Source organism: Pleurodeles waltl, chromosome 6 (assembly GCF_031143425.1).
Source record: "Pleurodeles waltl isolate 20211129_DDA chromosome 6, aPleWal1.hap1.20221129, whole genome shotgun sequence".
Classification (NCBI taxonomy): domain Eukaryota; kingdom Metazoa; phylum Chordata; class Amphibia; order Caudata; family Salamandridae; genus Pleurodeles; species Pleurodeles waltl.
Genome location: NC_090445.1, coordinates 1,273,161,391 through 1,273,174,179, shown reverse-complemented (window position 1 = coordinate 1,273,174,179; position 12,789 = coordinate 1,273,161,391). Strand labels below are relative to the sequence as shown.

The 12,789-nt window shown below is 44.9% G+C and overlaps 1 protein-coding gene across 3 annotated transcripts in view; it reads right to left on the bottom strand.

The window, feature by feature from the left end:
• LOC138302123 (probetacellulin-like) overlaps positions 1 to 12,789 on the bottom strand; it is a 525,314-nt gene that overhangs the window by 431,439 nt on the left and 81,086 nt on the right. For all 3 annotated transcript variants that reach the window (XM_069242495.1, XM_069242497.1, XM_069242496.1), the window contains exon 3: positions 11,047 to 11,091. In XM_069242495.1, coding sequence (XP_069098596.1) covers positions 11,047 to 11,091 — 45 coding nt within the window. The remainder of the gene's footprint in view (positions 1 to 11,046; positions 11,092 to 12,789) is intronic.

The following is a 12,789-nucleotide window of genomic DNA, read 5'->3' as shown; positions in this document are numbered from 1 at the left end:
ACCAAATCTGTTATATTACTAAAAATGAATTTAAAGAGAGTGATTTAGTGGACTTAGAAAGTGGAAACTAATATTGTCTTTGATGCAGTAAAGACTTTGTTGCCTGATGAAATTTGAGAACTTGTCACTTCTAATATTCTAGTATGTTATGTAGTAGGCAGGATGTCCAAAGGTTTTAGGGTAGTGGAGAAAGGTTATTGTTGTAAAGTTAGTAAACTGAACCATGATTTGTCCCAGTAGAGGTAGGAGTTCTGTCTACCTTCATTATTAAAAAAAAGAGCTGTGTTGGCTGACCAGATGTATTCAATTGTGAAGGTACTCCTGCCACACCTTGTGTTGGAGCATGTGCTACTGCCTGACCACTATAACCTTGCTTGGACAAACATCCAGTACCTCCACCTCCTCTGTTTGTCCAAATCCCTTGTGCACCTTTACTGTTGAGACAATTTTGTAGGCAGAATGCCCTTTTAGCAGTTGATAAGAGGTTGATCTTTGTGGGGTCTAGCCTAGATCCATTTGTGCGCAGAAAATAAGTTTTGTTAATTAAGCCTTTGATTAATTATTTTTCCAATCAGGGCTTCTTTATGGGAACCGGTCTAGTTTCATCAATATGATTTGAGAGAGTCTTGCTTCTGCTTAAGATCTTAGAATGGCAAAAGGCATCAAAGATCTTATGGTTCTTGCAGGGGTCTTTGTGTGAATATAAGGTTAAAGTTTTGAGGATATGGGGGGAGAATGTTAACAGTTCCACTGGATTTCAGAACTTCAGTTGCCACCACCCACAGTACAGATGATTAATGTTATAACTAACCCACAGATCTTGGCAAAACATCACTGTTGGGACAGAAAAGTCCTCTACATGGTAATGGACATGTACCCCTTCCCACCCAAATGTACCTTTGTCTGGATCCTTAATCCGGATATTTGTCCTAATAGGCAAACTGGGATCATGCGAGTGCGCCATCACCTAAGTCAGACTCATGGGTTGCAATTCTGTTGTACTAGGAGGGCCGCCCAAAGCCCTACCCTTACTGGTGGAAGGCTCCCACCTTCATAAGGAGTGAACACTAGCACCATGATGGTAGTATCAGTGGGAATGAACAGGTCCTTTCATTGAAGTATGGCCTACAGACTCATTCAGCCTTTATAGAGTTTTTCTGCTGTGCTTAACTTCCCTATGGCCTACATCAGTAAAATATGAAGTGCTGTGCAGGACTAGTGACAATGCACTGGTTGTATGTGTGCCAGAGAAGGTCTGTGGTCAGAACCAAAGCCTGTCCTGGGTGGAGGTGCTTCACACCTCCTTCCTACAGGGACTGTAACACCTGGCGGTGAGCCTCAAAGGCTCAAGCCTCGGATGACAGTGCCCCAGGGCATTACAGCTAGTAGAGATTCCGCCACCCGGACAAAGCCCCACTTTTGGTGGCAAGTCTGGCGGGAAAATTAGAGGTAACAGGGAGGAGTGACCACCCCAGCCAGGACCACCTCGAAGGTGTCCAGAGCTGAGGTAACCACCTCCCTGCAGAATCCTCCATCTTGGTTTGGAGGACAGGGACCAATAGGATTAGGTTTGTGCCCCCCTCCCCAAAGGGAGTGGGCACAAGGAGGGTGTAGCCACCCTCAGGAACAGTAGCCATTGGCTACTGCCCTCTGACCCCTAAAACACCACTAAATATAGAATTTAAGGGCCTCCCTGAACCCAGCTCACTAGATTCCTGGCAGCCTGACAAGAAGAAGAAAGACTACTTAGCTGAAACCCCCAGCAGAGAAGAAGGAAGACGACAACTGCTTTGGCCCCAGCACTACCAACCTGTCTCCTGCTTCAAAGAACCTGCAAAAGGACCACGAACTCCAGAGGACAGTAGCTCTGTCTAAGAAAAATCTACAACCAAGGACTCCCACCTTACTCCGGATGCGTGAATCCTGACCCTGTGCACCCGATGCCCATGGCCCATGCGGTCCACCCAGCAAGAGAGGGTTCCCAGGTGATTGCTAGCCAGTGCCTACCCTGGGTTGACCCCTCCACAATGACGCCTGCAGAGGGAATCCCGATGACCCCCTGACTGCTAAACACCCCATACGAAGATATCCAATGCCTAAAGACACATTGCACCCGCAGCCACCAAGCCGTGGAGAAATCGACAAGCGGTGCATCTACGTTTAGCAGGTGGCCCTCCTCCCTGTCCAACCTGTGGTGTGCACAAGACACCCCCCCCCGGACCTCACCTGCAGCCTCTGAGTGACCTCTGGGGTCTTCTCATAGACCAACATTGGAAACCAGACGTCCTCTTTGCACCCTGCACCCGGCCGCCCGTGCTGCTGAGGATGTGTGTTTCGTGTCTACTTTTGACTGCCCAGTGCTCCTTCAATCCCCGTGGCATGCCCTCTGAGCTGCGGGTACTTACCTGCAGGCAGGCCTGATTCCGAGTACCCCTGTCTCCATAGGAACCCATGTTACAATTGCTCAACTTTGACCTCTGCACCCGGCGGGCCCCATGTTGCTGGTGGTAGGTGTTTGGAGTTAACTTGAACCCAAACCGGTGGAGTTTCTAAAACCTGGAGACTGAACATGTAAGTGTTGTACTTACCTGTAAACCGATCTAACTTTTCTTCCCCCCAGGAACTTTTTCTGAAAATTGCAGTGTCCTTTTTTTAAAACAGATTACTGTCAATATTTCAAAAACTGTATTACTTACCTATTTCAAACAAAGTACTGTTGATACCTGTGTGAAATACGAACCTTTTAAGGTTTTTACCTACCTGCAACTTGAATCTTGTGGTTCTAAAAATAAATTAAGAAAATATATTTTTGCTATCTAAAAACCACTGGTCTGGAGTTAAGTCAGTGAGTGTGTGATTCTCCTATTGTCTGTGTGTGTACAACAAATGCTTTGCACTACCCTCTGATAAGCCTAACTGCTCGACCACACTACCACAAAAGAGAGCATTAGTATTATCTACTTTAGCCTGTGTTAAGCCTCCGGGGAACCTCTGGACTCTGTGCACACTATATCTCATTTTGATATAGTATGTACAGAGCCAGCTTCCTACAGTGCATTACATGGAGGACTGTGGGTTCCATTTCGGGAAGCCCAGGCGTGACTGATGAAGATATGAGGTGGTAGAGGAATCCTCCTAGACAGATTTTTTGCATTGCTGCATTCCTGTGCGCTGGGTGTGACACTGACTGGAGAGAGAGACGCTCCTTGTACACTTCAAAGAATGCTCTTTGATTCAGTGAGAAACCCTTGCTGTGGTTTCTCACCCTTGATGTCTGGAAATAAAATGAGTTACTTACCTGTAACTATAAAACTCCAGTATTGGTATCTCATCGATTCAAACGCCTGAATTATCCCCGAAGTGGGAGTCCCACAGTACCTTAAAATAGCAGAATAGACAAACTTTACATTAAAAAAAACAATGGTAATGTGTATTCACTTTCACAGCTTATTTGCATCATTAGAAAAGACCCAAAGTCCAGCCAATCAGGTAGCAGCACCCTCTAGAACCCTCAGCACAGAAGCTCCATTCTCTCAGATTTTCCAGCACAAGTAAGATAAATATTAAGGCGACATAAGGGGGGGTCTATGGGGAGGAGAGTGGGTTGCATGTGAATCTATGGAAGATGCCAATAGTGGAGATCTGTAGTGGCAGGTAAGAAACTCATTTTCTTCTCCAGTATTGGATCTTTCATAGATTCACATGTTTGAATCAGAATAGCAAGCAGTGTTATAATATTACACTTTATGCTTGTCATACATTGTAGATGGTAGGTAACAAAACGATAGCACGATGAACAGTACTAATAATAAAAAGTTAATAACCATCATAAGAATAAGCAGAACATACAATATAATGCGATCTGAGATACAAAGCTCCGAGTCAAATGAGAAATAGTGAAAACAGGGGCTCACCTTAGTGAAATAGATGTCGTAACACAGCCTGCCCGACTGCTGCGTCACTGCGGTGTGATGAGTCTAAACAATAGTGCTGAGTGAACGTGTGTAAACTCTTCCAGGTTGGAGCACAACAAATCTTCTCCGCTGGAACTCATACGAACAAAGTCGCTGAAGATGAAACTGCTCTTGTAGAGCTTGCTTTTGCCTTGGAGGGAAGACGTTTGCCTGCTTAAGAATGGCATAATTGTACTGTTGTTGAAATCCATCTGGCGATGGTTGATTTTGTAATAGCAATGCTTTGTTGAGACTGAGCATTTGCAACAAATAGCTGTTCTGATATTCAAAAGGGTTTGGTACGATGCAAGTAAAACTTCAGCCATCTTCTTAAGTCTAGCGTATGCAGAGATCACTCTGCTGGAGTGGTTGGATTTGGAAAGAATGTTCATAAAAAATCATGGTTTCATTAAGGTGAAATTGTGAGGGGATCTTAGTAATAAACTTTGGGTTAGTTCTTAGTATTGCTCCTTCATCTGTGAATCTGAAGACTGTCTTGCAGGCTGTGACCACCTGAATTTCACTCACCCTTCTAGTGGACATTAACGCCAACAGTGTGGCCACTTTCCAGGTGAGGAATTTCGAGTCTGCCTTGTGAACGGACTAAAATGGTGGTTTAATTAATTGAGCAAGGGCCACATTTAGATGCCATTCCAGAGGTGGTAGATGGACTGGAGGGAAGCCACGGAATAAGCCTTCCATGAATTGTTTGATTATCCGTGTTGAGAAGAGCGAGGTATTCTGTGAAGAGCGTCTGTATCTGGATTTAGCTGCTGGATGAACTTTTACAGATGCATGCATCAAACCTGAGCAAGCCAGGGAGAGGAGAAAGGGTAGAATTTGCTCCAATGCTGCCCTCTGTGGATGCAAGTCTTCTTTATGACACCATGAGCAAAATCGCTGCCATTTTAATCTGTAAGATTTGTTGGTGAAATCTGCTCTTGCTCTTGACCAGGATATCTTTGCATTATTAAGGAATGTCTATATTCTGGAATTAATGGAAATCAGGAGCCATGCATGTAATCGAAGAAAGCCTGTATCCGGGTGAAGAACTTGGCCCTGGTTCCTCGTCAGCAGAGTTTTAGTGACAACATAAATAGGCCTGATCTCAAACAGAAGAAGCACTGTAAACCAGTACTGTCTGGCCACTTAGAGGATATCAGAATTAAACAGCACTTCTCTGCCTTCATCTCTCTGAGTACTCTTGGTATCATGGGGAAGGAGGTGGGGGGCTCAAGCATATGCAAATATCCCGGACCATCTTATCAAAAGGGCATTCCCCCCATGAACCCAGGAGTGGGTGCAGACTGGTGTAAAAAAATGCACTTTTGGTTCTCGCTCTTAGTGAAGAAGTCTAATTCTGGTTTGCCTCAAAGGTGAACATTTTTGTTAAATTCTTCTTGATCCAGCTCCCATTCATGGCAACTCTGCAAGGCCTAAGCCTTCCCTTTTCTTACATGTAAGACACCCCTAAGGTAGGCCCTAGGTAGCCCCAAGGGCAGGGTGCAGTGTATGGTTAAGGTAGGACATATAGCAATATGTTTTATATGTCCTGACAGTGAAATACTGCTAAATGTGTTTTTCACTGTTGCAAGGCCTGTCCCTTTCAGAGGTCAACATGGGGACTACCTTTGAATACGGTTAAAGTGCAGATTCCCTTTGAGGGCAGATAGACATGGAGTTCAGGGTCTCGGAGCTCACAATTTTAAGATATATATTTTAGTAAATTGGTTTTAAGATTGTTGTTTGAAAATGCCACTTTTAGAAAGTGGGCATTTTCTTGCTTAAACCATTACTGTGACTCTGCGTGTTTTTGGATTCTCTGTCTGGGTCAGTTTGACAGATGGGCTGTTTGCATCTCTCTCTAGACAGTGACACAAAGGGAGCTGGGGTGTAGTCTGCATTTCCTGATGAGTCATATGTGCTAGGAGGGAGGGGAGGAGTGGTCACTTACACCCGAAAGTGTTATGCCTGCCTTCACTCAATGCATTCTCCAACCCCCAGGTGTGTGTCTGGGGCCTGGCCTGGGCAAGGCGGGATTTCACAAACAAGAGAGACTTTCCTTTGAAGTAAGCCTACTTCCAAGGGCAAAATGGGTATAAGAAGGGCACCCATAACCACAGACTTTAGATCACTTCTGGACATCAAGAAGAACCTCTGCCTGGAAAAGAGATGAAGAGGAGTGCTGCCCTGCCTGAGACTGTGCTTTGTGGAGCCACCCTTCAGTTGCTGCTTCTACCTGTGCAAGAGGACAAAGATTGGACTTTGTGTTGCCTTCCTTCTTGTGAAGAAATCTCCAAGGGCTTGAAATGGATCTTGCCTCCTGTTGTTGAAGACTCAGGAACAGCAAAGACTTCTCTCTGCCAGCACCTGAGACTCCTATCCTTCCAAGTGGTGCCCATCCATTTCCTGGGACCCTGAAAGGAAAAGCTGGCAGAACAAGACTGAAAATCCATGCACAGACCTCCGTGCGGGGAAAAATTTGACGTGGCTGAAAAACGAAGCACCGTCTGCTTCGCGGCAGAAATTGATGCTCCATTGGGATCACGGCTGGAAAATCGACGCACGGAGCTGGAAGAACGATGCTCACACACCACTGACGGAGGCTGTAAAGGTCGCAACTCACATTGTGCGGTTTTGCTGAGACCGTGTGGCAGGATTTGACGCAAACCTTGCTGGGTGTGGAAAAATGACAGCGCTTGCCCTGACCAGAGTGCTGCCCGGTTCGTTGCATCACTCCCCTGCGGGGAGGAAAAACTGCGCACGCCGGCCCAACCGGAGACGGAGAAATGATGCACGAGTTCACTTGCGGGTGAGAAATCAACACACTGCTTAGCTTTTTAGACACACACTCGCCCGTGCATGTTATTTTGACGCTACCCAGGTACTTTTCAACGCTAACCGTGTTTTTCCTGTTTTCTCAAGGATTTAAGACTCTTTTTGCTTTTTAATCAACAACTTGACTTGTGTATTGTGGATTTTTGTGGTTTTGGTCTTGTTTTGTTTAGATAAATATTTTCTATTTTTTTAAACCTGCGTTGTAGTCATTTTGTGGTGTTTTCATTAAGTTACTGTGTGTGTTTGTACAAATACTTTACACATAGCACTCTGAAGTTAAGCCTGCCTGCTCGTGCCAAGCTACCAAGGGGGTGAGCGGGGGTTAGCTGAGGGTGATTCTCCTTTACCCTGACTAGAGTGAGGGTCCTTGCTTGGACAGGGGGTAACCTGACTGCCAACCAAAGACCCCATTTCTAATAATGGTGGAAAGTCTTTAGGGCCTTTTTAGCTACCTCAGAGGTCCCTTGGTCATCGGACCTTGCTCTCTTGTGAGAATGAGGTGAGGTGTCGCTCTTGTCTGAGGAACTGTCTTTTTGTGGCTTGATACTCTGTAGCCACAAAAGAAGCCTCACGTCTCTGTCTGTAAGGGTTTTGGTAGAGAAAGTTCTGCAAACCTTGCAATCCTTAGGCTTGTGGTCAGAATGGAGACATTATATGCAGCTTTTATGTGGGTCATCCACATGTACTCTCTTCTTGCCACAATTTTTGCAGGATCTGAAGAGCCCTTTTTTAGTAACATCCAACATCTTGATGCTTTCAGAAGCTAAAGTAAGGAAAACTGAGCAGAGTTCAGAGAGACTCCCTTCACACGACGTGCTGTAGAAAAATCTGAGGGACTGGAGCTTCTGTGCTGAGGGTTCTTGAGGATGCTGTTGCCTTATTGGCTGGACTTTGGATCTTTTCTAGTGATGCAAATAAGTTGTGAAAGTGAATACACTTTACCATGGTTTTCTATGGTAAGTTTCTTCATGCTTTTAAGGTACTGTGGGACTCCCACTTCGACGACGGGGATGATTCAAGCATGTGAATCTATGAAAGATCCAATACTGGAGAAATGTGAAGCTATGATGGCCCGTAGGTCATAAGGAGCATTGGGGACTGCACCTCACCCATGGAGTGAGGACACCGTGGACGCATTGCCAGAGCACTAGAACCCAGATCAGGAGCCCTGGAAGCCAGGACTTCCTCCTGACCCCCCCGCCGATCCCCAACCACACTGGGGAGCGCAGAACTTTCTGTAAAGGAGGAATTCAAGAACATCTTCGATTGCTGCCTGAGGCGACCGCATAGGCTCAGAGGAGAGCTTGTGGTTTTCAAGGGCTGCTGTGCCTCCTGTATGCAGTTGACTCACCAACTAGAACCAGAGCCTTGCATGTGCCTATGGATAGTGAAACCTCTGAGACCTAACATGTTTCTTATTTGCTGGAGTGAGTATGACTGGTAACAGGCCTACCACCCCCAGGGGACTCACTACTAGGAACACTCTGGTGCAAAGACATGACTATTTTCTAAGAGTCAGATTGGACTCTTATGTATAATTTAGTAAGCATTCCATGGATGTGGCCACTGGTGAAAGGGGTAAAAAGCTTTCCCGCACCGCGGGGAGCGAGTAGAACAGGGATTTGCCAGAGAAACTTGACCTCAAAGGGAAATACGTTGTTGAATATAAATGTCATACCCTGTCTTTAAATGTGTAAGTTGGAAATAAAATACTTAATTATAAAAATAAGCATTTGACCGGACATTGACACTGCTGTGTGCTCTTTGAGCCAAGTCAAACCTACACTAATCAATGATCCCTCAGGAAAGTGGGGCCGCTGTGCGACATGATAACTAGTCTTAGTTTAACGACCAGAGCGCTCACAGTCCTAATACTGTGATCATCAAGTTTAGGCGGCCTTTCAAAAATCGGATGTTGGGCAGATGCTCCGAGTGGTAATAAATGGTATCAGGATCGTCCAGTGCTTCATTTGAGACGGTGGGTTTGGGCACCGGCACTTATTCTTGAGGGCCGGCACTCAGTTTTCTGCATCAGGCATTTACTGTGAGCAAAAGACACATATTGGAAAGGTGGAGGAAGAAGAAAAAAAAACGAAAAAGCGTCACAAAGAGAGAAAGCAGAGAGCTGCAGGAGTGAGTTGAACCCGAAGGGCGTGGACGTAAATGTATTAAATAGGTCCGAGATGACTACGGTTGCTGGTACACAGGATCTTTTTTGGGGGGGTATTCATCCAGTTAAGTGCACCGTCTGGGCTAATAACTAGTGAATCTAGAGCAGGAAGTGCCATCATACTCTGTAAAAACGTCCCTAAATATAACAATAGCACCTTTGCTAGTGCAAGGGTGCCCTCACACGTAGTAACTTTCCACCTAACCTTCAGTAAATGAAGGTTAGATATATAGGTGACTTACAAGTTACTAAGGTGCAGTGAAAATGGCTGTGAAATAGTGTGTGCACTATTTCAAGCATGCTGCAATGGCAGGCCTGTGGAAGGGTTTGCCCGAGCTCCTTATGGGTGGCAAAAGACATTCTTCAGCCCATTAGGATCTCCTGGAACCCCAATGCCCTGGGTACCTAGGTATCATATACTAGGTACTTATAAGGGGGGTCCAGTGTGCTAATTGAAATTGCTAACTGCAGTGGTGGCTGGCAACTTAAGGAGGGAGGGCGGGAAGCACACACACACACTCATTCTTTCACACACACATCCATTAACAACACTCATAACATTCAAACATGCATGCATGCACCAAACATTCATTTTAAAAGATCTCACACACACACACACACTTACCTTCAACCGCAGAAGTGCCTGGAGGGTTGGGACTGCTGCCTCCCTCACTGGCTGACCTTGAGGTGAGCCAATGAGGGAAGGCAGCAGTCCCAGCCTCGCCACAGAATGGGATGGGGTCAGTGAGACTGCTGACCCCACCCCACTCTGTGACAAAGTGTCACTGATTGACACTCGCCCTGGGCCCTTCAGGGCTTAAACCTGAAGCGGCCAGGTCAAAGTCAATGGGTGATGCTTTCCTCGTCACCCAGGCGAGGGCCTTACGGCACCTTTGCGGAGCCGAGGAGGTCACACCCATAGGAGCGGTGACCTCCTCAGTCCAGCAAACTTCAGCTCAGGGAGCCAGGAGTCTGCGCAAATCGCGCATATCTGCTCCTGGCTGCCTGACCTCAACATGAAGAGTGTGTCAGGCTGACCTTTGTTCAGCCTGACAGACACTTTATGAGGGGTAAAAGGTGGGGTGGTGTGGCCCTGCCGCCCTAAAGGACGAGCCGTGCCTGGGTAAATGAAGTCACTAGCCTATAGTGACTAATTTAAAAGCAGAGAGAGCATTCAGGTTCTGATTAGCAGAGCCTCAGGTACAGAGTTAAGCACTATACACACACCCATTAGGCCATAAACTATGAGCACTGGGGTTCTGACCAGCAGGATCCCAGTGAGACAGGCAAAACACACTGACTTACAGGTAAAAATGGGGGTAACATGCTAAGAGGGTAAAATGCCAAAAAAGATGGTACTTTCCTACAGGCATGAGCTCCAATCACAGTTCAGGGATTCCCCGCCTTTCTTTTCTGCAAGCTGCTCAAAACAGATTTTCAAATAACTTTTGGAGTAAGCTTTCTTTCTGTTTGTGGCACCTGCTTCGCTTTGCAGAAAGACCCTATGGGCAATTGGAACACTTTTGTAATGTACTTTAACACAACAGACTCTCAAAAATAAAGCAGGAAGATAAACAAGAAAAATATAGTTGGTCACATTGGTAATAAAACTTCCTCGAAAATCTATGAGAAAGTAAGGGGGAAAAGGCTGTGGGAGTAAAAAGGTTGCGAGGAACCTGTACCAGTGACTCACATAGTACTAATCGAAAAGAAGCAATTAGTAAAAATGAATCACTGTAATTGACTTTAGTGTGGGACTCATGAAGGCCAATGGAATGTAAATTAATTATTTATCATGAAACTTGTCATACCAACCTACTTTTCCTCCTTAGTATGGGAAGACTCAGTTTAGCAGGACCTCGAGAACACAGACCTATCAACATGGTAAAATGAGGCTATGGAGTTGGGTGGAGGGTTCTTTAAATTGTGGTAGAAGTTCGACTATTATATTATTCAGATGACCAAAATACATTATTGTCCTGTATTATGCTTTTCATTGGTTTACAACCATTGATGGGAATGAAACAAAAGTAAAATCCCAAGCTAACAACTTCATGCAGTTTACGTAAAGCTTGGAATACTTACAATGTGATTCAGTGTTGAAGTTCTGGCCAACACAAAAGGATAAGCCTATTAAAGATAGAAAAGGATAGTTAAAATCCATCAGACTCTACTGTACACTACAGTAGAGTAGATCAACTCCTGTACACTATACATAGAAAGCCTGTATACCACAATTTAAGACTATCATGTTTATCCATTTACACGAAGTCTAAAGGTAGCATTGGGGCAGGTTCACAGTTTCAAAAGTAGAATTGTTGCCGTCTTCTCCAGATCCTCTGATCTTTTAATCATGTGACAAAGATGGCTTTCACAGGGATCACTGACTTTGCTAGCCTAATTCCTTGGGTGGGTGGCACAAGCACAGCAACAGAAATTGCTGACAAATACCACCATAGGTGCTGGCTCAAAGAAGTGCAAGGACGAGATTGGTCCGATGCCAGATTTCTGCTTGAGGTGCCCTGGAGAATGCTCTTAAGTCTAATCCAATCTTTCTCAGAGTAATTCTTAGAGTCATTCTTAAAAATCTTCCCAGTTGCAAAATTGTTGACCAAAGCAACAGGTTTAGGGCCACAGCTGAGCTACTGTGTGCTAGGCGAGGTCAAACAAGCATAACACTGTGGCACAGTAAGTGGCACAGTGGAGAGCCGCAGTGAGGGAAGAATATGCTATATTAAAACAGTTATGGTGGCGTGGTCGGATAACTGAATTTGACTGATGAGAAAATGGTCTCCTGTAGGAGACAGAACAAAAAGTACATAATCTATTCTAGATAAACGTTGATGTGGGGGTGAGAAGAAGATAGTACCCTTGGGATTATGCTGTCTGCAAACGTCAGCAAGTTTGTGTGACATGCCTATGTTGAGCATTATTTTATGAGCTCTTGAAGGGCTGAATTAAAAAAGATTGTCTCTCTAAAATAATATATAAAAGTTATTTAGTCTCACCCTAGGATAATTCAGGCTGACTGGGGGAGTAGAATTATTTTAGAGTTTAATGTTGACTAGAATTGTGAAGCACCACCTTTTAGGGTATAAATGTGAATAGCGTAGCGTAGATTTTAGTATTGCCTCATTTAAGTGTTATGTTTAGCCATCTTCCCTTGCTATCTTGCTCTGAGGTGATGACAGACGTAAGATTACTTTAAAATTAGGGTGGTGACACCATTCTTTTTCACTATCACAGAACAACAGGTCAGAAGCCCAGCCGCTACACATCAACAGTGCTTCCATGTAACCAATTTTGATTTCCTGAAGAAACATCATATCACCCTTAAAGTTTTTGTAATAATCTGGCATTTTGCGTCTTTTCACTTGGTGGTTAAGACCTTTGGTGATTAATGATATTAATTTCAAGATGGCCATTTGAGTCTAGTAGGTGGAAGGACCTATTGTGGAGCATTAAAAAATGCAACTAGAGACACCCAGCTGAAATGTGATAAGTACACTGCATGGTTAGGATAGAATGTTTTTGGAGCAGTAGACGTGAGGTTCGTCGTTGGGATGACCAGATGATAGGTGGACACATCCTAGGGGGGGAAAAGTGAAAGTTGTTTGAACAAAATCTTACAGAAACAGAAAGGAAGATAATTAAAAAAACATCCTGTCATCTGGGTGAAGGAGTCCCTAGTGGAAAAGGAATGAGACACTGGGCAATGGGGAAACCTAGGAAAGCGAGGGGGATCCCACAGGCCTAAACCATAATATGTTAGGATAACACCTCACCTGCTGGTAAAATGAACAAAAGCAAGTAGTTTGCAGTTAAACG